Raw genomic sequence first — 26,886 nt, 5'->3', positions numbered from 1 at the left:
ATGCCTTAAAATCGTTTTAAGAATATGATAACCCTGATAATTCAATTCTGACACTAACCAGAATTATTGATGATCCCATGTGATAAACCAAGTAAAGTACAATAAAACAGGGTTTAGTTTTAGTTGTTATTTTTCTGATAAAAGTTTACTTTAAAAAATAAGAATTTTTGAAGATGGTGGCATGAGAGGAGAGACAGAGGCTTCCTCCTAAAACTGGATACAATTAGAAAATTGAATTGGTGCAACTAATCCTGAGAGAGCAACAGGAAAGAGGACGAGTCAGACTGCACATACCTGGAGGAAAGAGCAGACCTCAGTGAACGGGGTAACGTACCAGAGTTGTGGCTCCGCGGGACCCGAGCCCCTTCCCCCGCCACAGCTCACCCGGGCAGGAGGAAGACAAATGGAGCAGGGAGGGAGTGGAAGTGTTGGGACTGCTGAATACCTAGGTCTAGAGATCTGCACTGGGAGCACAAACCTACATTTCATGGTGCTTTCATGAGACTCGCATGACTACTGGGTTGGAAAGTTAATACAGGCAGATTTCCTGGGGAGACAGGGATTCCCCCCACTTGTGGAAAGCAGGGATCCATATCCGGCTGCTCTGGAACAAAAACGTATACCTGCGTGCTCGGCCCACCGGCTCAGGCAGTGGAGGCAGGCACAGCAGCCAGGACGTGGGGAACAGCTCTTTCCTACCACCAGGTACCAGAACCACTCCCTGAGACTCCCAACATTGCTTCAGGGGCTGAGCAGATCCAGAATAGAGCTTCTGGACACAAGAGGGCGCCATATACAAACATGAAACAACAAAGGAACCTTGTCCAGAGTAAAATTATTAATACAACTCCCGAGAAAGATATAAATGATATGGACCTCATGACTCTTCCTGAAAGGGAATTCAAAATAAAAAACATCAACATTCTAATGGAGGTACAGAGAGAAATCCAAGAAGTCAGGAATGAATTCAGGTCGGAAATCCAATCATTGAAGAGCACAATGGAGGGTATTAAAAGCAGGTTGGATATGGTGGAGGAGACAATAAATGAAATAGAAACTAGAGAACAGGAATACAAAGAGGCTGAGGCACAGAGAGAAAAAAGGATCTCTAAAAATGAAAGAATATTGAGAGAACTGTGTGACCAATCCAAGCAGAACAATATTCGCATTATAGGGATACCAGAAGAAGAAGAGAGAGAGAAAGAGATAGAAAGTGTCTTTGAGGAGGTAGTTGCTGAAAACTTCCCCAATCTAGGTAAGGACATAGTCTCTCAGGCCATGGAGATCCACAGATCTCCCAACACAAGAGACCCAAGGAAGACAACACCAAGACACATAGTAATTAAAATGGGAAAGATTAAGGATAAGGACAGACTGTTAAAAGCAGCCAGAGGCAGAAATAAGATCACATACAAAGGAAAGCCCATCAGACTAACATCAGACTTCTCAGCAGAAACCTTACAGGCCAGAAGGGAGTGGCATGATGTATTTAATGCCACGAAGCAGAAGAGCCTGGAACCAAGATTATATTATCCGGCAAGATTATCATTTAAATTTGAAGGAAGGATTAAATAATTTCCAGATAGGCAAAAGCTGAGAGAGTTTACCTCCCACAAACCATCTCTGCAGTCTATTTTGGAGGGACTGCTATAGATGGAAGTGTTCTTAGGGTTGGATAGCTGTCACCAGAGGTAGTAAAATCACAGTAGGGAGGGTGGAGCAGCTGATTGAAAGGCAAATGCAAAATTAAATTGACTATCCCCAAAGTCAATCAAGGGATAGACAAAAGTACAGAATTTGATACCTAATATATAAAAAATGAAGGAGGAAGAAAAAGGAGGAGAAATAGAAAAGAACCTTTAGATTGTGATTGTAACAGCATAGTAAGAGAGTTAAGTTAGACTCTTAGATAGTAAGGAAAGTAACCTGAAACCTTTGGTAACCACGAATCTAAAGCCTGAAATAGCAATAAGTACATACCTATCGATAATCACCCTTAATGTAAATGGACTGAATGCACCAATCAAAGGACATAGAGTCACTGAATGGTTAAAAAACAAGACCCATCTATATGCTGCTTAGAAGAGACTCACCTCAAACCCAAAGACATGCACAGATTAAAAGTCAAGGGATAGAAAAATATATTTCATGCAAACAACAGGGAGAGAAAAGCAGGTGTTGCAGTACTAGTATCAGACAAAATAGACTTCAAAACAAAGAAAGTAACAAGAAATAAAGAAGGACATTACATAATGATAAAGGGCTCAGTCCAACAAGAGGATATAACCATTATAAATATATATGCACCCAACACAGGAGCACCAACATATATGAAACAAATACTAACAGAACTAAAGGAGGAAATAGAATGCAGTGCATTCATTTTAGGAAACTTCAACACACCATTCACTTCAAAGGACAGATCCACCAGACAGAAAATAAGTAAGGACACAGAGGCACTGAACAACACACTAGAACAGACAGACGTAATAAACATCTATAGAACTCTACACCCAAAAGCAACAGGATACACATTCTTCTGAAGTGCACATGGAACATTCTCCAGAATAGACCACATACTAAGCCACAAAAAGAGCCTAAGTAAATTAAAAAAGATTGAAATTCTACCAACCAACTTTTCAGACCACAAAGGTATAAAATTAGAAATAAATTGTACAAAGAAAGCAAAAAGGCTCACAAACACATGGAGGCTTAACAACACGCTTATAAATAGTCAATGGATCAAAGACCAAATTAAACTGGAGATCCAGCAATATATGGAAATAAATGACAACAAAAACACAAAGCCCCAACTTCCATGGGACGCAGTGAAAGCAGTCTTAAGAGGAAACTATATAGTAATCCAGGCATAATTAAAGAAGGAAGAACAAACCCAAATGAATAGTCTAACATCACAATTATCAAAATTAGAAAAAGAAGAACAAATGAGGCCTAAAGTCAGCAGAAGGAGAGACATAATAAAGACCAGAGAAGAAATAAATAAAATTGAGAAGAATAAAACAATAGAAAAATCAATAAAACCAAGAGGTGATTCTTTGAGAAAATAAACAAAATAGATAAGACTCTAGCCAGACTTATTAAGAAAAAAAGAGAATCAACACATATCAACAGAATCAGAAATGAGAAAGGAAACATCACGAAGGACCCAAAAGAAATACAAAGAATTATTAGAAACTACTATGAAAATCTATATGCTAAGAAGCTGGAAAACCTAGAAGAAATGGACAACTTCCTAGAAAAATACAACCTTCTAAGACTGACCAAGGAAGAAAGACAAAATCTAAACAAACCAATTACCAGCAAAGAAATTGAATCAGTAATCAAAAAACTACCCAAGAACAAAACCCTCGGGCCAGATGAATTTACCTCAGAATTTTATTAGACATGTAGAGAAGATATAATACCCATTCTCCTTAAAGTTTTCCAAAAAATAGAAGAGGAGGGAATACTCCCAAACTCATTCTATGAAGCCAACATAACCCTAATACCAAAACCAGGCAAAGACCCTACCAAAAAAGAAAATTGCAACCCATATCCCTGATGAATGTAGATGCAAAAATACTCAATAAAATAATAGCAAACCAAATTCAAAAATATATCAAGAGGATCATACACGACGACCAAGTGGGATTCATCCCAGGGATGCAAGGATGGTACAACACTTGAAAATCCATCAACATCATCCACCACATAAAGAAAAAGAAAGACAAAAACCACATGATCATCTCCATAGATGCTGAAAAAGCATTTGACAAAATTCAACATCCATTCATGATAAAAACTCTCAGCAAAATGGGTATAGAGGGCAAGTACCTCAACATAATAAAGGACATATATGATAAACCCACAGCCAACATTATACTGAACAGCGAGAAGTTGAAAGCTTTTCCTCTGAGATCGGGAACAAGACAGGGATGCCCACTCTCCCCACTGTTATTCAACATAGTACTGGAGGTCCTAGCCACGGCAATTAGACAAAAAAAAGAAATACAAGGAATCCAGATTGGTAAAGAAGAAGTTAAACTGTCACTATTTGTAGATGATATGATATTGTACATAAAAAACCCTAAAGACTCCACTCCAAAACTACTAGAACTGATATCAGAATACAGCAACGTTGCAGGATACAAAATTAACACACAGAAATCTGTAGCTTTCCTATACACTAACAATGAATCAATAGAAAGAGAAATCAGGAAAATAATTCCATTTACAATTACATCAAAAAGAATAAAATACCTAGGAATAAACCTAACCAAAGAAGTGAAAGACCTATACCCTGAAAACTATAAGACACTGTTAAGAGAAGTTAAAGAGGACACTAACAAATGGAAAGCCATCCCATGTTCTTGGCTAGGAAGAATCAATATCATCAAAATGGCCATCCTGCCCAAAGCAATATACAGATTTGATGCAATCCCTATCAAATTACCAACAACATTCTTCAAGGAACTGGAACAAATAGTTCAAAAATTCATATGGAAACACCAAAGACCCCGAATAGCCAAAGGAATCCTGAGAAAGAAGAATAAAGTAGGGGGGATCTCACTCCCCAACTTCAAGTTCTACTACAAAGCCATAGTAATCAAGACAATTTGGTACTGGCACAAGAACAGAGCCACAGACCAATGGAACAGAATAGAGACTCCAAACATTAACCCAAACATATATGGTCAATTAATATTTGATAAAGGAGCCATGGACACACAATGGGGAAATGACAGTCTCTTCAACAGATGGTGCTGGCAAAACTGGACAGCTACATGTAAGAGAATGAAACTGGTTCACTGTCTAATCCCATACACAAAAGTAAATTCAAAATGGATCAAAGACCTGAATGTAAGTCATGAAACTATAATAAAACTCTTAGAAAAAACATAGGCAAAAATCTCTTGGACATAAACATTAGCGACTTCTTCATGAACATATCTCCCTAGGCAAGGGAAACAAAAGCAAAAATGAACAAGTGGGACTATATCAAGCTGAAAAGCTTCTATACAGCAAAGGACACCATCAATAGAACAAAAAGGTACCCTACAATATGGGAGAATAGATTCGTAAATGACAGATCCGATAAAGGCTTAACATCCAAAATATATAAAGAGCTCATGCACCTCAACAAACAAAAAGCAAATAATCCACTTAAAAAATGGGCAGAGGAGCTGAACAGACAGCTCTCCAAAGAAGAAATTCAGATGGCCAACAGACACATGAAAAGATGCTCCACATCACTAGTTATCAGAGAAATGCAAATTAAAACCACAATGCGATACCACCTCACACCAGTAAGGATGGCTAACATCCAAAAGACAAACAACAACAAATGTTGGCAAGGTTGTGGAGAAAGGGGAACCCTCCTACACTGCTGGTGGGAATGTAAATTAGTTCAACCATTATGAAAAGCAGTATGGAGGTTCCTCAAAATGCCCAAAAAAGACTTAGCATTTGACACAGGAATTCAGCTTCTGGGAATTTACCCTAAGAATGCATCACTCTTGCAGTTTGAAAAAGGCAGATGCACCCCTATGTTTATCACAGCACTATTTACAATAGCCAAGAAATGGAAGCAACCTAAGTGTCCATTAGTAAATGAATGGATAAAGGAGATGTGGTACATATACACAATGAAATATTTTCAGCCATAAGAAGAAAGCAAATCCTACAATTTGCAACAACATGGATGGAGCTAGAGGGTATTATGCTCAGTGAAATAAGCCAGGCAGAGAAAGACAAGTACCAAATGATTTCACTCATCTGTGGAGTATAAGAACAAAGGAAAAACTGAAGGAACAAAACAGCAGCAGAATCACAGAACCCAAGAATGGACTAACAGTTACCAAAGGGAAATAGACTGGGGAGAATGGGAGGGTAGGGAGGGATGGGGGGGGAAAGAAAGGGGGTATTATGATTAGCATGTATAATGTGGGGGCGGGGGGAGAGGGGAGGGCTGTGCAACACAGAGAAGACAAGTATTGATTCTACAACATCTTACTACGCTGATGGACAGTGACTCTAATGGGGTTTGTGGGGGTGACTTGGGGTAGGGGAGAGCCTAGCAAACATAATGTTCTTCATGTAATTGTAGATTAATTATAACAAAATAAAAAAAATAAGAATTTTCAACATTATTCTTGGCTTTTTTTGTCCTGTGAATTTTTTTTTTGAAATAACTGACATTTTCGGTTCACATCGATTTATTTTTAGAGACAGAATTAACTTCAAAGAATTTATATTCACTACCCAGCCCCCTCCCACTCCCCCCACCCCCCAGCTTTTCGAGAGATTTCCATGAGTCAAACAGAGAGCAAACTCACATGAAGGCCGTCAGTGAAGCTTTCCTGGGAGCAGAGGCATCGGTAAGGCTGACTTGCTGAGTCACAGCTAAGCGCATGGCCGTAGCACTGACATCTGTGGACGTGAGCATTGGACAGCTCCTAAGTCAACCCAACTGTGCATATATTTAAGGGCCTCTGACTATATCTACCGTGTGGATCCAATAAGGAAGATGAGTATGTTAACCCAAAAAGGCATTTCTCTTTTATCAAGTGGGTATTTACATTTTTAGTTAATCTTGAAATATTGGAAGGGTATCATTACCATCAATATCCAAACCACAATTGTGCTGTGAAGTAATTTTCAAGCCTAGCAGGAAAAGGGACAGGTTTTATTTTTTATATCAGCCATGAGGCAAAGTTGCCAAGAGAAGGCATTTACTACAACTATTCAAAACACGGTTAAGATTATAAAGTTGAGAATAAACTACAGAATGAAATTAACACATTTCAAGTATTTTTGTTTATTTTTCCCAAATTAGATGGTGAATATTTAAGAGTATATTTTTTTCATGAGGCTTTTACTTAACAAATAACACTTTTAGATGGACATTCTGGTCTGTTTTTAATGATGTACCTCTTTACAGGATATATCATCCTCCTAGCACAACCTGACGCTACATCACGTCTATATATGTACCGCTTCCATATTAGAGGGTATGCTCCCTGGAAGTTCTTCAGCTATCCATATTTTTAAATATCGTGAACCTTGTTCTCAATTAGGGTCAGATATTTATAAATTACTTAAGGCATATTAGCTTTTCCTCTAAGAGAAACCAAATACTCCCCATAAAATGATGAATCTAGTTCTATAGTTGTGACTCCAAATCTAGTTCCTTCTCTTTGATTTCAAGATTACTTGAAAATTATATTCCAGACCAAGCCAAGCAAAACATTTGGTAAATTATTTCTAAGTCAGACATCATAACTTCTAAACTCAGTAGTTTTTGTAAATTGATTCCACAACAATGTGATATTATATACAGAAAAGATTTGCCTATATATCTCCCCTAAAAATCTTAGGATAGGAAAATACTTCAATACATAAAGCCTGGAATCAGGATTGCTGCAAATTCTTAATTTTTTTTTATAAGTATGACAAAAATCTGGTTGAAAACACAGCAGTTGAGATCTTGGTAAATGAACAACTACCTTCCACTGACGGTGATTTCACCAACTGCATAGTATCTGTGCCCGGAGCTGACAGGAGTCTCAGTTGTATAGTACTGTCTGTGGAAATGAAGTCTTACTTGCGTGGCTTTTACAAATTCTTGAAGAGATGGGGTATTATAGAAGTCATTGTATCTAGGACGATGATTTGGACCTGGTTTTAGGATGCTAAATGTGACATTACCACGGGAATATGGAGTGAAACTGTTGATGAGAGAAATTTGAAATCATGAAAAGCTGTTCATCCTGTTTTTGACAAAAAAAATCACAACCTTAAGATGTTCCTACAAAGTATTAGTAACAGCTCAAATTCTTCATTCTGGGAAAACAAACATATACCATATATTTCATATGCAAATAATACAGGATCACAGAAAAATGTAGTAAAACATTTCCTGATGACATAATGAGATTCTATTAATAAAGCAACTTGCTAAATAATCTGATAATCAGATTACAAGGTACAAAAGAGGCTGTAAACTAGAGATACTCTAAAGTCTTTTATGGTAACTTTAAAAGTAGTTTAAAGCTTAATTTAGGGAAGACTCTTAGAAGAGTTTGCTTCAAGAAAGTTGGTGGTGGAGGAAGTGAGTTAGCTTACCTGTTGGTTATCATTAGCTCATTAACCTATTAAAATTAACCCCTAAATGCCTTCAAAGATATTTAAAATATTCATACTTGGAAAGCTGAAGACAGTTGACAGAATCAGGATTTTCCAAGTGGCCATTGTTTTTCATTCCAAAAGTACTGCAATTTCTAGCAAAATATTGCCAGTCCTCCCAATCTAAGCGGCCCTCCTTCTTCCTTTGAATCCTTATTGCTGTTGGTTGTGGACTAAAGAACTGAATGATAATATAAAATATCTGAAAATGGATAAGTTAGTCATTGTCATTGAAGTTTTAAGTTTGACACAGTGTAAATCACACCACAGAATTGTTAGATTCCAATGACTACCTTACTTTGCCATAATAATAATTATCAAATATTTATTGGATACCCAACAACTTATAGCCGTATAATAAAAATAACACATTCTGTAATTGCATATCGATCCCTTGTTAAGGATTTTATAAAGTGAAAATTGATAATAAATTTGATATAAAGACATGGAAAAATATATTACTTCCATGAAATAATTCGAATATATGTTCTTCTTAACTAGTTACTTAGAATAAGTACCTGTTTTTATTAATTTGTGCTACTTAATAAAATAGTTTCAATACTTTATATGATTTTCATACAAATATCTAAAAAATGGTCCATGTTATCTTCAAGATATTTTTATTTCATACATTATAATACGTTACTTTAGTGAAGGATTGTGTCCCCACATAGATAATGTTCAAGCAAAAAATCCTAGTACCTGTGAATATGACCTTATTTGGAAATAGGGTCTTTGCAGATATAATTAAATTAGAGATCTTTAGCTAAGGTCATTCTGGATGTACGGTGGTCCTCATGAGAGAAAGAGGAGGAAGGATTGCCACAGAGGGAAACAAGGAAGAGGGCCATATGAGAAGGCAGAGATGGGAGCTACGCTGCTGTAAACCAAGTGACCCCAGGAGCCGGCAGAACTTGGAACAGGCAGGGAGCTATCTCCCCTAGAGCCTGTGCAGGGCCAGTAGCCTTGCCTACACCTTCATTTCATTCTGAGAAAATTAATTTGTTTTGTTACCATTAAGTTTGTGGCATATTGTTGTGGCAGCCACAGGAAACTAATACACCCCTCATTATTTCAAATTACCTGATATTGTCCATTTTCCAGATCTATGGAAATAGTCACTCCTTGATTAAGCTGGGTAACATTTGTAAACACATGTGAGATCCACGAAGTACCAACATCATTATCATTGATAAAGGAAAGAGGATGGGCGTCAGGATTCAGCCGTAACACCCTATTATTGGTTGTGTCTTCTGCATCATTAGGAATGCAGAACCGCTGTGCCAAGGGGTGGACCCGAGGGTGGCTTCCGGGACAGCGGCAATGTGCCTGGATATGCAATCTGAGCAGATCACCAGAAAAAACTTCCAGAATCTCTCTGTGGGAGTCAGAGGCAGATTGTAAGGACAAACAGCTCAACAGCAATAGAACTTCCAAGAGTCTATAAAAATAAATATTATTATTTTAATGCCTTGATTGCTATCTATGTATAGTTGTAATAATTTCCTAAATATAACATAAAATCAAACTCAATCCTAAATAAACTATTTATTTTAATAAATTGGATATCAAAAACAGTAAATGCTTAAGTGTTCACTTTTTACATTGAGGAGCATGTGCAAACCCTTGTCCAATTACTGAGATGCTTATTTAAACATCATAGTGTTTTACCATGCTTATTTGTAATACAAAGAAAGGTGACATTCACTTATGTTGCTAAACTGATTTGCAACTGAGAGTGAACATAATTGAAAATAATGGGAGTTATAGATGGGGTCTCCAGTACATCCATGGGAAAGAAATACGAAAACAAGTATCATTTTATCTGCTGTTGTTTTAGGTTAAGGGACTGAAGCCAAGACCATTTGTCAATGGTGCCCTGTGACTCATCAGTACAGATTCAATGGCTTCAGATTCATGTGGCAGCTGCCAACAGACAAAGAATGCCAATTTCAGGCAGAAATATTTAATTTTTCCATTAAGGGCAATATACCTTTTCTAGATCAAAATTAGTCAGTCTATTTATAGGCATTCTTTCACATAACATCGTTCCAGCATTCCTGGTAGCCAACACCAGTAACCCAGGTCTAAGCAGAGAGACCAGGCTTCTCTCAGACCTCAGTGGGGCAACGGAAGAGCAGGGCTGCCTTTCCATTCACTAAATCACATGAAATCACACCATCTTCTTAAAACCTCATGAATATTTTGTGATTGATATCAGGTTTTGAATGGGACCTAAAGTGACTGTCTAGTGAAAGCTTTGCCCCCACCACCACCAGAAAAAATTTTATTCCCCAAAAGTTACTGCAATACTGCTCTTTAGAATTTTAGATGAAAGTGATTTAAAAGATAGTGAGGCCGGTGGGTAGTAAATGTCCGCAGTAATGTGTTCCATTGCTATAGCGCCCTTTATTCAGGCATCTCTTGATTATATAGCCTAATAGAGAATGTTTATTATATTGCTAATGGACACAGCATTGACCATAGTAGAACCTCAAGAGCAGAGCTTCTCAAATTTACCACAATTCTCAAATTTGGAAACTTACCACACTAATCTACATCTCCCTGGAAAAAAATAAGAATACAAATCCTTCATTTTGATTTTTCATAGAAGTAAGATCAGTTCATCCATATAACAATATACTATTACATCGTCAAATCATAACTTGGTAAGGATACTTCAAAGACTATCTTAGGCAAAATTTCACTTTGACCTTTCTTGAACAGAAGGGAAATCTATATGCCTTTAAGAACCCCTAAGAAATATTTCTCCACTTATTCTCAAGATAAGAAACACTTCATTCAAGCTAGTCTAAGTCTATATTATTATTCGTTCACTAGAAATAGACCAATTTATAACAATACTTCAAGTGACTCATTCTTCTTATGTTCAAGTCTAATAGCTCAGTCTCTTGAGAGTTTTTCCCATATAGCAAAATAATTAATCAGTTTCATTGTTCCTCATTTTCTAGGATATATAAAGTCAACAAATCAATTTGAAAAGGCAGATTTGCAGTTTCTTAAGTATTGGGAAATACTTCACATAGAACATTTAAACAAATATATCCCAAATTCTGCAATACAATTTGTTCAAAAATCTAGTTTATTTACAGGAAATCCTTTGTAAAGAGTTTGATCAATTTCACATTAAAAGGACTTACCCAATCCAGCCACAGGCTAAGCCAAGGCAAACACCATAAACATTAATCAGGTGATGTTTGCTAAATGCTGTAAAAATGAAAAATGCTATAATCTTTATGCTCCTCTTATGTAAGTGAATTCAGCATTTATCTGTACCCTTCTTGAGCTTTACAGTACCACATCTGCTTACCTGTTTGTAAGTGCCACTTGGTATAATCTAAAATCTTGCATTCTCCCAACAAATTGCTCTAAACCTGAAAAATACATGTACATTTATAATGCAAATCTCGGTTTACCAAGCATATATTCAAATGAAATTCCTTTAAAGTTATCACACTTTTCATCATGTTTATATTATAGTTCTCTCAAATTCTTACAGACTAGTATATATTTTGGGAATTCCACTTTGTAACAATCATAATCATGGTTATCTCCACAGACATGGCAGGACTGAAGTCAAAGTGAATCCTTTAATCAGTTTATTTATTGACCCAATCTGTGGTATCTCTCCAGAAGTCACCTCCCCAAATCAAGTGTTTTTCTTATTTTCTCTTAGTTCATCAAACTTCCCTCTAGTTAAGTCATTATGTGCTTTTGTTTAGGGAGTTGGGAGGACAAACAGGGAAGGTATGAATTTTCTTTCTGAGTTAAAAGGTAGTGTTGTTTGCCTACAAGGAATGGGCCTGGACCTGTCTCCTGTTTATTCCTTCACTTTCACCTAACCCCACCCACACCCAGCCCTCCTCCTTGCACCCTTCATCCCTGATGCTCCAGCTCTACACACTGAATCTACAATTCCCCGATGCTTTACTTCAAAGGACCCAGAAAAGAAAAGTTCTAAAAAATAAAGAATAATCACTTCGGATTCTTAAAGATCTAACATAACAGCAAAAGAGCAAAAATGATGCTGTGATTTTTGTGAAAGCCTGAATCATAGCTTTTAATTGTCAAGGTGGGTGTATTGGTCTATACATTCATTCATTTAACAGTATTTATTGGCAGCCTATCATGTGTTAGGCACTTTTACAGGTTCCAGGGATACATTAGTCAACAAAACAGGCACACAAAAAACCCCAGGCAAACAAACATTTGTTTTTATGGGGCTTGCATCCCAGCAACTAGATGGACATAATAAATGTACAATTTATACACTATATTAGAATATGATAAATGCTATGCAAAATGGAAAAATTAGAGCAGTTTGGAGAACATGGCCAAATTTTAATTTGGATGGTGTGTCAACAGAGGCCTTATTGCAAATGTGGTATTGACAGGGAAAAGGGAATGAACTATGTATATTTGTAGGGGCAAAATATTTCTGACAGGAGTCAGTGGGTGCAAGGACCCTGAGGCAATATGCTTGTCTTGTTAGAGGAACTGCAAGGAGCCAGCAACCTGAGCAGCGTAAAGGAGGGGAGGCTACTGGAATATCAGATCTGACAAGTAACTGGCTGGTGGGTGGGGGGCATAAGGTTCAAATTGTTAAAAGCCTTGTAGCCTATTATAAGAACTTTGGTTTTTATTCTGAGTGAAATAGGAAGTTACTGGAGGGTTTAGAGTAGAAGAATGATATGATCTCAGGTATATTCAAACGTGTTAAGAATAAAATGAAAGAGAACAAGGGTAGAAGCTGTGAGACCAGTTAGGCTATTATAACCATTCAAGTGAAAGATGAGGGTAGTCAGACCAGGGTGTAGAAGTGGAGGGCTATCTTTCAATGCTGATAAAATAGAATTCACTTCCTATATTCTAATAAAAGTTAAAGGAAAGCACTGTAACAAAGGGGTAATGAAATCTACTTTATCATTTATAAACTAAAAGGGCTGGATATTGTAACCTTTAAAAACAACTTTAGTTCTAAATTTTGGAGTCTGAACATAGAATAATCATATCCTCTATTACAGAATTTATATTTGAGGGAGTTTCCCCAAAAAATTTTAGAAAAATTTCTCTAAAGACCTAGAGTTAATGTGAACCATCCATTCCCAAGAAGAGAACTCCGATTTTGATTTTGGGAAGAGGATCATAAAATATTTCAAGGACACAGTGATAAGAATGGATTTTATTCATACCTTTGCTAGTTGCCAATTTTTTAGCAACAGATATTAATTGGGATAAATGTTTCATAAAGAGATTATTGTTTGAAAAAATTTCATATGGCAAAGATAGGTCTAATTTATATGAATTAACCACAGAAATAGACATGACTCATACCTGAAAGACCTCATAGCTGTCTATTCAGAAAAGAGGTAATGACTGGAAAGAATCAGTACATTCACTTCACAATAAGTACATCCACAGCAAAATTAGTTATGTGAGAAAATTGATTTCCAGATTTGCTACACTAAATTATTTTAAATGTCCAGTTTTCAACCAAAAATTGTGATACACTGTGAAACAAGAAAGTATGGTGGATACACCTGGGAGTACAGGGGGAGCAGCCATAGAAACTGGACCAAATATATACTCTTACATTAAACTTCTTAGATGAACATCCTAAATCAATTATTTTACATATGTTCAAAGAACTAAAGGAAACCATACCTAAAGAACTAAAGCAGAGAATGAGAATGATGCCTCAGCAAATAGAGAATATAACTAAAGGGACAGAAATTATAAAAATGAAAAATGGATTAGAGGAGCTCAATAACACAGATAAACAGGCAGAAGAAAGAATCGGTGTACTTGAAGATATGTCAACTGAAATTATCTAGTCTGAGGAATAGAAAGAAAGGGAATGCAGAAAAATGAACAGATTCTCAGAGACCTGTGGCACACCATCAATTGTACCAATATAAACATAAAGGAAATCCCAGAAGAGACAGAGAAACAAGCAATTTTTAAAAGCAATCACTTAAACCTCCCCAAATTTTATGAACACCTTTAATGTACACACCCAAGCAGCTCAATGAACTCCGTGAGGGATAAATTCAATGAAATCCATACCTAGATATACCAATACCAAGCTGCTGAAAACCAAGAGAAAAAAGAGGTTTCCAGACTGGAAAGGAAGAAATAAAATAAAAGTGTACAAGAAGATACTTCTAATATGCTAACTAGAGAATTGCATAAATTATAAAAAGAGAAAACAACCTCTCAGCTTGGGAAGAAATAAACCTAGTGCTTTTATTAATAAAATGGAATATTAATAGAGCAACTAAAGTGAATGAACCAGACCTCAAAATAATTAATTCTCAAATTTATTTAACAACATGTAAAATTTAACAACATGAAGATAAGAGCATAATTATGTTATTTAATGATATATAGTAGGCTGAACTATTTGAAATAGCTAATACTTGGGCATTTTTTAATATATAAAAATAGCAATTTTATATGGCTCAATCTTTATAATAAAAGCATAAAAAACACCTATGAGAATGATAAATATAAATAGAATAGAAGAGGGGAATCTTTAAGAATCGTTAAAAACTGTCTAAATACATTTTATAAATTTCACAGTGACAAATGTTACCTGAAAAAAATCACTGATAAAAATGGGACATTTCTAGATTATTTTACAAAGTTAGGTGTTACTATAAATGCTGAAGTCAGGTAAAGGGAAATAACAAGTTGAAGTTATTGGAAGTAGAACTGTCCTTGTGAAATGAAAAAGCTTTAGAATTAGAACTGTAAGTATAATGAATAGCATAAATGAGTTTAAATAAAGATAGGCATCCAGAGGTTAAAGAAATTAAAGATTACTAGGTAAATTTTTAGAAAACATGTATAGTATGATATCAAATGAAGAATCTTAATTTTTGAAAATAACAGTTTAAAGTCTGAGCACTTTGACAATACCATTAATAGGAACACCATTTAAGAAACAAATTCTCAATGTGGTAGAATAAAAAATAAATCTGTGTACTTCAACAAAGCTGAGGTAAAAGCCTTTCATCATTCTTATTAAGAATGGAAATGAAAATTAGGTTATGCATGATGTGACCTTGTTAATTATCTGATCTCTATTTACTTCAGTGTGACACTGAAGAAAATATTTTATTCTACAATTATAAAAACAGATCATAAAAATTAGAACTTAAGTAGGAAAGCTCTAGAATAGAGAGTCAAAATAGCTTGTTCGTTTATTGTTTTCATCCTCACAATGCTGAGGGCTTTGTGTCAACAATATTAGAATGTCTTTTCTATGTTTGTTGTTACTGTTAGTATTGTTTTTAGGCAATAAGTAGCAAAGGGTAAGAATATACTCTAGCTGTCACAGAACCATAAGAAGGAAATAAAGGTCAAGATGAAGTTATCACTGCAGATAAGAGTAACAAAAATATCACCTTTGATACAGCCCTTCAATAATTCAGTCATATACAATGCATTCAATATACAGTCATAAACAATAATGTATTATCATACAATTACACAACACATACACTATTACTAAATTCCTTGAATTGAGGGAAGTCTTCAAATTTGCCTCCAGAATCAGTGTTTAAAATCAGTAAAAAGCAAGCTGTTGTCTTGAAGAATTAACACATGGCCACAAAATATTCAAAAGTTACCATCACCAGAGAACAGAACCTTCTATTATGCTAACTTCATCCAATTTCTTTCCTTCTCTTCAGAGCTGGCCTTCTCCAGTGCCTGCACTCACAGCCTTATTTCTCTCACAGTTAGTCTCATTTTAAACTATCTAAAGTCCCTTTTCTACCACCATCACTGAAAGTGCCCTCTTGATGGCCACCTCATGTGTCATTTTCAAGTTTTTAACTTCTCGATCTTGACATTCTGCTGCTTGATGTTATTGAAGAACGTCTTGAAAATGTCTTTACTTGTCTCCTAATACCCTGATCCTTTGGGCCTCCATCTATGTTTCTTTCTGTAGCTGTAACTGTTTTTCCTACATTTCTCTCCTTTAAGAATCTTTATCTGCTTCTAGAGTTTCAAATATAATCTCTATGAGAAATATTTTATCTTCATATCATCAGCCCTTAAATCAATCCTCAAATCCAGTCTTCTTTCTTAAATGACATTTTACCACTTCTATTTGCATATTCCTTTACTGCCTCAAATAAAGAATTAACACTCACTCTCCCTAATTTACTCTCTCCCCTCTATCTTTCCTCTAGCAATTGAGAACAAAACCAGGGGAGTCAAGATGTGTGCTAGGAAATGTTTATAATAATTTGGCCATGAAACTTCAGCTGATTAAGAAGGGATGGAACACATCAAGGGAAAGAGGGACAGTGGAAACTTATTTAGATCAATCGATTAAAGATTCCAGAGGGATTGAAGGATTATTTGATTCAGGCTACCAAAGAATGCAAGGTGTTAAATACAAGCATCTATCTGACAGAAAAAGGGAAGGCGAGAAATATATATATGCTATAAAAAGTGATTAAAAGACTGGTCTGGAGAAAGATTGCTGCTAGGAGGCCCTGAAATGAAAAGCAAAGATGTTGCTCAGTATGTCATGTGATCAATAGTGATATGAGATGGGGCTGCTAGATTTGCAAAGAAAAAAAGTGAAGAATCCTCAAAATGTTTCCGTTTTAAATATTGGAAGTGAATAGATTTCAGGAAAATCAAAGAAAACACATGTAAAAGTAAAAAATCCAGAAATAAATTTAGGGTGCACAGAAGCCAAACATCTCTAGGAAGAATTAAAAGTGGTAACTACAAAATCAATACTTGAATTCCACCATAATAATGTTTGGGGCCAAGCAACAGGTACCTTCTTTTGTCCAAAGAGTCAGAACTTACCCACAGCTGAGGGCAGCTAAATAGCAGCAGAATTAAAGTGTAAAGTGGGCAAAAGAAAGAAAGGAGCTACATTTTAGATGTTACAATAATAGTTGTACTTCCACTTCTGACTGAGATGTATAAAGCTGCAAGAACCATTGCTTTGTAATCAACCTAAGAAACAAAGTAAGCCAGATAACCTATAAAATCATTTTTTTTCAACCCATTAGAAAAGAGAGGACACAAAGAAATAAAAATGAATTAAATTCTAGAAAGTAACAAACCTTCCATAGGCAGATGAGAGCCAGGGCCGCTCGCCGTCCTAACAGAGAGGGGAAAGGTGGAAGAACCAGTCCTTAGGGAATAAGAAGAAAGAAGCCATGTGTGGGTGGGAATGACAGATTCAAATTCCAAGGAGCCCACCCACATGGTGAGGCGGCACCCATCCTCAGTCTTTTTTCAAATATCTGAAACCAGTGGTGAACAAAAAAATATTAAAACTGTAATAAGGTCCACAGCCAGGCCAACCTCAAATTAATTTGATGCTGTTCTGCTTGCTGTCGCCTCCACCCAACACATACACACAGGCACATGCCAATTCTAGAGACCTGATAAAACCAACAGTGTTCTTTTCTCTGAAGGAAAATATGATTTACTTTCATTGTTCCTGTTTTTATACAGAGTGTCTGGCACACAACAAAAATATTTTAAGACACATAAAGAAGCAAGAAAATGTGCCAAGTATAAGGAGAGGAAACAGTCAACAGGACGCAATGCAGACATGGCCCAGACATGGGAATTATCAAACATGGATTTGAAAGTATTTAAGATAAAAATACTAAAAAAAACTAGTGAAAATGGTGACAATACATGTAGAAAGATGGGGAAACATGAGCAGAGAGATAGAATCTACAAAAAAGAAGCCTAATAGAAATTTTGGATATGAAAAATATGATATTAAAAATGAAGAATTTTCCAGATAGGTTTAACAGCAGCTTAAGAACAAAGGGGAAAATGATCAGTGAATTTCAATACAAGTCAATAAAAAGTATCCAAAGAGAAATACCAAGACCAAAAAATGAAAAAATGAGTAGGTAAAACAGAAACAAATAAACAAAAGAATGCCTAAGATCTGGGATAACATCCAATGCTCTAAATAAATGTAACTGAAGTGCTAGAAAAAAAGAGAGAAGAAATGGAAAGAAAGAAATTTTTCAAAAGTAATTATCAAGAACTTTCAAAAGTAATGAAACCATCAATTTACACATTCAAGAGTCTGATCAAACCTCAATCAGGATAAATACAGGGAAAACTATGCATAGGGACAACATGGCTAAAGTGTTACTAGCAAAGAGAAAATCTTAAAAGTTGCAAGAAAAAAACGACATATAGCATACAAAGGAGCATTGATATGAATGATGGTTGAAAGAAGTGCTGAAAAAAATCAAAATTATCAATGTAGAATTCTATATCCAGTGAAAATATCCTTCAAAAGCAGAGATAAATTAAAGACATTTTCACAAAAGCAGAGAGAGATTGTTTCACACTAACTGAACTATAAGCAATGGAAAAGAAACTTCTCTTCAGGCTCAGGAGAAATAATACCAGGTGAAAGGCAGCATTTGCAGAAACAGTGAAGTATCCCAGAAAGGGTTAATTTTTAAAGACAGTAAGAAATTACTGTACAGGAAAAATCTTCACAAAGTACAGCAGTTTTAAACTACATTGTTGCTCAAAATTGAACATTTTTATCCTCCTTAACCTAGGAAAGATTTTATTTTGTGCCCAAAAAATATAGGCTATGACCACTGTTTTAAAACAGCCTAAAGTCAAATCTTAATATTTAAATTAACAGTATTAATATTTATATTTATAATAGCAAAATTTTCTTAAGTATCTAAAATGAACCAAATATGTATTATTTATGTTTTACAAGTAACTTGAAAGCCATATATTTTAACACATATTTTATAATGAGGAAGCAAATTAGGAAATTGGAATGAGAAGTTAAATTCTTTGCCAAAATCATTTAGCTTTTAAAAAGCAGACCTAGGATTCATACCCAAATCTGTCTGATTCTAAATCTCATGCCTTCTTTCTTGGGCACTGGTTATTCTAGCAATTATAATTTATTGCTATATATGTTTATCTATAGATAGATAGATAGATACAGATATAGACATAGGTATGTTCAATTATAATACATTCAATGAGTTACATGTCCAGTGCAGATTTGTATTTCCTCAACCAATGTCAAATGTATAATTTTTTGTACTACACACTCTTGCTTTTTTCATGTAATAACATATTATGAACCTGTTACCATGTCTCTACAAATGGGCAAATTTCATTTCTTTTTATGGTGCATAATTTTCCACTGTAGGTATGAACTATACTTAATTCTTTTTAGAAGTTTTTAACTGCTTCCAATTATTTGTTACTTTAATTCTACCATGAACACTTTTGAGTATATATTTAAGGCCTTGTCTAATTAGATTCTTGAGATAATGTCCTAGAAGTTAAATAGCTTTCACATTTTTACTTTTTAGTTTGCCAGGTTATCCCAAACCCTTTCCAACACTAACAGCAACTCTTTTTTATTCCTTGCCAAAGTAAGTACAAAATGATAAGCATTATTTGCATTTTAAATTCTCAGTTTATTAGTCAGATGTTTCAATATTTTCCTTTAGTGGGCATAGTATTATACTAATACGAGTTTGATACACCAGGGTTATAGAACATTCACCTTCATTTTCCTTGACCACCTCATGATTATGTATTTTACATTTAAATTTTAATTCATCTGTAGTTTTTATTTAGTATGGTTATACACCATACATTTAACTTTTTATTTTTGTAACATCACTGGCCAATTGTCATGGTAGCATTGCTCGATTCCTCTTCTGTAATGATCTGAAACACCAACCTCATCTTTAAGTAAACCTCTCTGTACCTATAAAAACCTCGTTCCTATACTCTTCACTTATTCCTTTTTACTTATCTTAATACACTAATTTCTATACTTTTCTATTTATTTCCTTTTTCTCTAATTCCAGAAGAAAATTCTCTCAGAAAAAATTTAGCATGATCTCAGCTGAACTAAAATGAAAATGAAAACGGACTTTCTATACCTAGCTGAGGCTAGAAGGGTTAACCCATGGAACACTAATAGAAATTAATGGTATTCCAACTACAGAATAAAACCCAAAGTGATAGATTAAGACACAACACACAGTGGAAAACATGGAAGGAAAGTTGAAGTGAGCATCAAATGATTATCTTTACTGTTCTCTGTGTATTTGCTTCCATAAATAGACTTGATTTTTTAATGACCAATTATGTATTAAGAAATGTAACGTAGAATGTAGAGATTCTCTCAGTTAAAGAGACATTAGAACTCTGTTGGTAAATGACTTTAGAAATAGCATTGAGAAGTTTTAATTCATGTGACTTTGTATATTTGAAGCCAACATTTGGAGGACTGTTGTAGCTCATTACATGAGAGACTTGTTACAACATGTCTGCTACCACAACTCTTTTAGGTTTTATGCCCAACTAAAGGTATTAAAATAAACCTACAACTGGAAGAAAATGCCCTAAAAAGGAACTAAAACACTGGTTGATACGAATGGTCTAAGGTGTTTCTATTTGTATATTTAAAAATTGGTCAAACCAAATCAGATTATTCTATTAACATGTATATATGTATACATAACACATTCATATGTATGCAGGGCTCACGTATAAAAAGCAGTTATCTCCGCTACTGACTAATTTCTTAGGAGAGGTGAAGGCAAGGTCTGCAGCAACAGGAAGTGCCACTGGCGACATATTTTTCTGGAAAGTCATGCTGGTTAGAGATGAGACCCAAAGATAAAGCTCCGTGGCAGCCAATACTCATGTGAAAAGTTGTTGCTTACTGGGTGCAGAAACAGGAAACAAGTCAAGCCTCACCAGAGAAAGAGAGGAAACAAATCTTAATCTCCTTCCCATAGGTCTTCATCGGATAATGTCTGTGTGTGAAGCAGTGCCTGTTCCAAAGCAGAGATAGCCGGCCTGGCACTGCTGCGTGAGAGCCCATTTAATTCAGCTCATAGCCATCTCTTGCACAATTACCACCCCTGAATGAAACCATCTTGGATATGGACAAAAGTATGGAGGACAGTGACTTAATTTTTTTATTAAAAAACGGGGCAAGCAAGAGAAAGAAAATGATTTATAGTAAGTCCATGAGAACATTCTGTACCTATCTCTTTTCTGATTAGAGAGGTGGCACGGAGCCTGGCTCATTAGGCAGAAGTAATGAGCCAGTCTACATGCCATCTCTAATTAGAGAAAAGATACAATAGGTACAACTGTACCTATAAATTAATAGATAAGAATAAAAGTTGTCTTAAAATATCCTTTCTTCCTGTAGCTTTCCAATGCCCAGAACTTAAGGATAAAATTGTAATGAAAACTAAATAACAATAGAAATAAACCTTTTTCCAGTGATATGTTTTCTAATTAGAAGTTCAACTTATTTTTACATTGCTTAAAAAAGAATATTATATTCAGTCCACACTACCCTGTTGAAGCATTAATTTAACATTTAGTATATGAAGTACAATAGAAGCAAGTCATTTCAACCCCACAGTGCATAGTGGACAAATTTATGGTACTATCAAATACTTTGAGCAACATTTGGTACAATAAAACACTTTCAGAAGTACTAATGGGAATTAAATATTGAAATAAAGCTCACAAGATTTAATGTGTTAAGAAATTCTACATGCAGAGTACTTTATAAAATTCTTCAATATACTAATTACTCAAACCAAGTTTCTAAATATATAGGCTCCTTAAAATATTCCTCATGTAAGTTTAGCTGGATTCAAAAGCATACACAAATTAAAATAATAGTCATTTATAGACATTTTTTCATTTGATCTCTCAACAATTCTATAGAATATATTGTTATTCCCATTTCACAATAATTGATGTTCAAAGAAGTTAATAATATCTGCCACTTATGGAACATTTACTATAGGACAAGCAATGTATTCTACACATACATTATATCTTATAACTTATAATATTCTTATGAATTATTTATCAAAACATCATTTAATAGATTAGACTTCTGAGACTTTAAAAGGATACATATTTTGATCAAATGTGCATACAACTGGGTTGGATTCAACCCTAGGTTTGTTTAACACCAGAGCTTGGAAATTTAACCACAGTACATTAGAATGTATTTTGAATATTAAAAATATATGCCTTCTTTCTTCAAGCTAGAAATTTAGGTCATAAGGGAAACAAACTGAAATTCTGCATTATTTCAAATAATAATAACACCTGCAAATATCTATGTGACAACTCCAAAGCCATGACCATTTATGCATTAAATGCAAACATTGAAAGATTTGAATGTACAGTGTATAAATGCCAGGATTGTATAACTAACAGAATTAAAATTTAGCAAGGTCATCATATTTTTGTATAATAGAAACAAAATTAGAAAATGAAGTTCACAAAAAATACTAATGATAGAGGGCAGAGACAGGAGACAAGCATCATGATTAATTTTCCTAAAAATGCTGAGACATAAATAACATAGTAAAAATAAGAGGGACTCCACCTTAAGGCCAAGTTTCAATTCTAAAAGCAAAGATTCCTAACATATTCTCTAGTAATCAGCCAACAGCCTACCTTAAGGACAAGGCAAGAAGGCCTAAATGATCTGTCCCCACTACTTGAGGGTAACCACTATCTTGGAGAAGAACAGCATCAATAAATTCTTTGTGTTAAGTTTATTTGGCAGAATTAGCTGGAGGGCTGATAATAGAGGAGAGGAGACAAGGTGTCTCTCACCAGAGATAAACACCCTGAGACCACAGGTAAAGCCAATGTCCAACAACCACCCCCTCTGCCCTTTGCCCCATTCCTGGAAAACCTTAAAAGAAAGAATCTTAAGCCCTTGGGTGTGCCTTCTTTCTAAGGACACCCGCACTTTCCTTTCTTTAAGTGCATACTTTTAAATAAAGCTTTCTCCCTACTCAGATTATTGCATTTTGTCTCTTTGCTATTTCATTCTACTCCCAAGTTCTCACTCAGTCTCCATTTTACCTGTGATAAGCAGGGAGGGGCTCCTGAGAGCTCAGATTTGGGCCTGCAAGTTCCTGTCTCCTGGGTGACGCGGATGGAACTGCAAATGCAGGAGCCTGCTTGAAAATCTCCTTCCTTTGGGAAGTTCTCAGAACATAATCCCACTCCATCCTATGCTCCATGATTCCCCCAAAATTTGGGGTGGTAAAGGCTAGTCCCCATGCTGTGCAGATCCAAGAGAACTCAGGACACCAGATGGACCAGGTTTTAAGAGTTGGCAAGGGAATCTGCCCTTGGCCAAGAACTTTCCCTCTTTCCCCCTGCACCTTCTTGGTCTCTGCAGGCAGCGGCCATTCCCTGCTGCTCTTGCTTTAATGAATTCCTTCCTTACCTACACTCATCAGACCCACACGAGAATTCTTTCTCATTCAGAGTGAAGAACACTTCCCTGCCCTGGTTGAGGTTTCACCTGGTGCACAGGGAGAGAGACCTCCCCAGTTGCAGCTGCCCAGCAACACTAAGTATAATTGCACAAAAAAAGAACCAACAAATACATAGTTGGTTCTTACAAATATGAATGAACTCTATATAGAAACTAAAAACATTGTTGGTAGAAATTAAGGACACATCATGATCAAGAATTGAAAAACTTTGTATTACAGAGATGTCCAATTTTCCGAAATTGATTTAATGATTTAAATGCCACAAGAATGTTTGTGAAAATTGAAAACAGCTACTAAAACTTATATAATAGCCAAGACTACCATGAAAATGTGAACAAACTCGGAGAAATTAAAGACTTCCAGATATTAAGATTTTTATAAGTTACAATAATGAAAGCTCAGTGTTTGGACTCAAGTATGGGCAGATTATTGGAACAAAACAGATAGCTCAGGAATAAATCCATCTTCACATTTGTGGATATATGATTTGTGACCAAGTTACCACAGGAAAATAGTAGAGATGATTAATAGTTTTTTAAAAAATAGGGCAATTAGATATTCAAGTGGGAAAAAAATGAATCTTTCCCTCTACATTGTACCATATCCAAAAATCAATTTCAGATATAACATAGACCTAAATTTAAGAGGTAAAAATAATAACACATCTAGAAAACACTGTACAAGAATATTTCATGGAATCAGGGTTTGCAAAGATAGACAAAACAGGACATTAGAAGTATTAAATATGGAAGAAAAATGAGTAGTAAATGGCACTTCATTACAATTAAAAATTTCTGTTAATCCAACACCATTAAGAGAATGGCAGTACAAGCCATAACCTGGATGATATTTGCAATCCATATATCTGTGAAATCCTTCATATTCAAAATATTGAAGAGCTCCTATAAATCAGTAAAGACAATCTATCCATTTCAAAAACTGACAAAAACTTAAATAGGTTCTTCACTGAAGAGCGTATCCATCTGACCAATAAGCACAGGAAAAGGTTCTCAATATCATCAATCTTTAGGGAATGCACCACACGCCCACCAAAATGGCACACAACAAAACGCATAATACTAAGTGTTGGTAAGGATATGGAATAAATGAAATTCTTAAACATTGCTCGCTGGAACACACACTTTAGGGAAAGTAAAGAAGTATTTCCCAAAGCTAAAGAAATATTTCCTAAAGCTACAGGAAAGAGCAACACATAATACAGGTAAACCTCAGGGGCATAGTGCTGAGCAAAAGGCATCAAACACAAAAGAGTACCTGCTGAGTGATTTAATTTGCGTGAGAGTTCAAGAACAGGCAACGCTAATCTCTGGAGAGTGAAGTCTACACTCACAGGACTCTGCATTTATCAGTAGAACTGGTGTTCACTGAGAGGCACTGAGGTACAGGAAATGTTCTATAGCTTTTTCAGGATGACAGTTACACAGGTATATATGGAAATTAAAAACTCATCACGATGTACCTTTAATATTGTTCCATTATGTTATGTGCATGTTTTGCTTTTATTAAAATTTAAAATAATATTCTAAAATTTCTATAAGGCCCTTATAAGGGTACCTAAAAACTGGAGAAAACATGTGCAACTAATATTCTTAACGTTAAAGAGCTTTTACAAATAAATAAGAAAGTCCAGAATATAAATATAAATATACCACATGAACAAGGAATTCACAGGTAAAATGCAAATGATTAAGACATATTTAGAAAGCTACTCAAACTCACTAATGAACAAATAATTCTCAGGCAGCATGTAATAATATTTTTCAATGAGAGGAATGACTAAGTAAAAAAAGGATAATTTGTTCAGCTAGTGTTTAAGGAAGCAAGTATTTGCCTATATTTTTAAATAAGACTAAATTTTCATAACTTTTCTGGAGAGAGTTGTTATGCACTAGGGTAATATTTCTAATATGTATTAAAATACAAAATGATGACACACTTTAACCTAGTTATTCAACTTTTACAGGTTTGTGTTAGAGAAAAAATTACAGCAATATTAATAATAGTATTACATATCAATATGGTTTAGTATATACAAGGCAGTTATTAAATTGAGCAACTAGTATGTACCAGATGCTAGAAAAACAGTAATTCTTTTCATGACATAACTTCATTTGATCCTCACAATGAAACTATAATGTCATCATCATCTTCATCATCTTAAATTTGGGGTAACTACAGTTCAGAGACCTTAAGAAGTTTTTATAGGTCATATGACTAATAAGTGGGGAGATGAGATTTGAACTCAGACTGGCAACAAAGTATAAATTCTTAAAGGAATTGCATGAGACAGTTGTTTAAATGCATATATATGTATGTATGTGTATATGTGTATGTGCATACTATAAAGATATAGATAAGGATATAGAAATGTAGATATACACAGTATTTTTTATCAAACAATTGCCAATAATACTGAAATACTAGAAATAACTTAAATGTCCATTAATAGAAGCTGTTTTAAAAGTTACACTTACAACTATACAATTGTGCACAATGCAGCCATTTTAAATGAGAAGGCATATTAACACAAAATGTTGCCATAACATTTGGAGGGAGAGTAATTATTTTTAGAAAGCTCAGAGAAAGTTACATATAGTATAATTTCATTCTTAGAAAATTATCTATAACCTTATCTCTAGCTATATGTACCCAAATTCTGGAGTCATATAACAAAGTTAAATATCTATCTGTGAAGGCAGAAAAATGGAAAATACTATTTCACAGAGTCTTGTATTGTTTGAGTTTTCTCACAATGAGTATTTATTATTGGATAATACATCATTTGCATTTTAAAGTGTAGGCAATTTATAGACCATTGTGCTAGATCTTTCAAGATAATTCTAGATTCAACTTCCGTTCTTTCCAGGATAGAGTGTATATTTTCTTCTTAAACTTATATGGCCCACTCTTAGGGTGGGAATATATGAACATCATAAATCCATCTTATTACAAGTTGAATATTATTTCTAAGTTTCTATCTAATACTGTAAGTCCTACTTGATCAATAGCCCTACAGTAAAATCCAAGCCAGAAAAAAAAAGAATATGTAATTTATTATATATTGTTCTCCCTTTAAAAACTGTTCATAATATAGACACTCTAATTTAAAGGTTCCCTGGTAAGTAGGTTGAATAGTGGCCTCCAAATGATACGTCCTGGAACCTGGAACTGTGATTTTATTTCGAAAATGGGTCTTTGCAGATGGAATTAAGAATCTGGAGATGAGAGCATACTGGATTAGGGTGGCCCTAAAGCTAACCACAAATGTCCTTACAGGAAAGGAGAAGACACAGGAAAGGCCAAAGGAAAATGT

General features: G+C 35.0%; 1 protein-coding gene across 1 annotated transcript in view; it reads right to left on the bottom strand.

Annotated features, from left to right (window-relative positions):
- USH2A (usherin) overlaps window positions 1-26,886 on the bottom strand; it is a 721,517-nt gene that overhangs the window by 640,215 nt on the left and 54,416 nt on the right. Inside the window, exons 5-9 of the mRNA XM_073222145.1 lie at window positions 11,516-11,579; window positions 9,268-9,562; window positions 8,202-8,386; window positions 7,506-7,727; window positions 6,336-6,429 (exon numbers count right to left, since the gene is read on the bottom strand). Of these exons, the coding sequence (XP_073078246.1) occupies window positions 6,336-6,429; window positions 7,506-7,727; window positions 8,202-8,386; window positions 9,268-9,562; window positions 11,516-11,579 (860 nt within the window). The remainder of the gene's footprint in view (window positions 1-6,335; window positions 6,430-7,505; window positions 7,728-8,201; window positions 8,387-9,267; window positions 9,563-11,515; window positions 11,580-26,886) is intronic.

This window comes from Manis javanica, chromosome 14, assembly GCF_040802235.1.
Source record: "Manis javanica isolate MJ-LG chromosome 14, MJ_LKY, whole genome shotgun sequence".
NCBI classification, from domain to species: Eukaryota; Metazoa; Chordata; class Mammalia; order Pholidota; family Manidae; genus Manis; species Manis javanica.
Note: the sequence above shows the minus strand (reverse complement) of the source record. Positions and strands in the feature narration are given on the sequence as shown.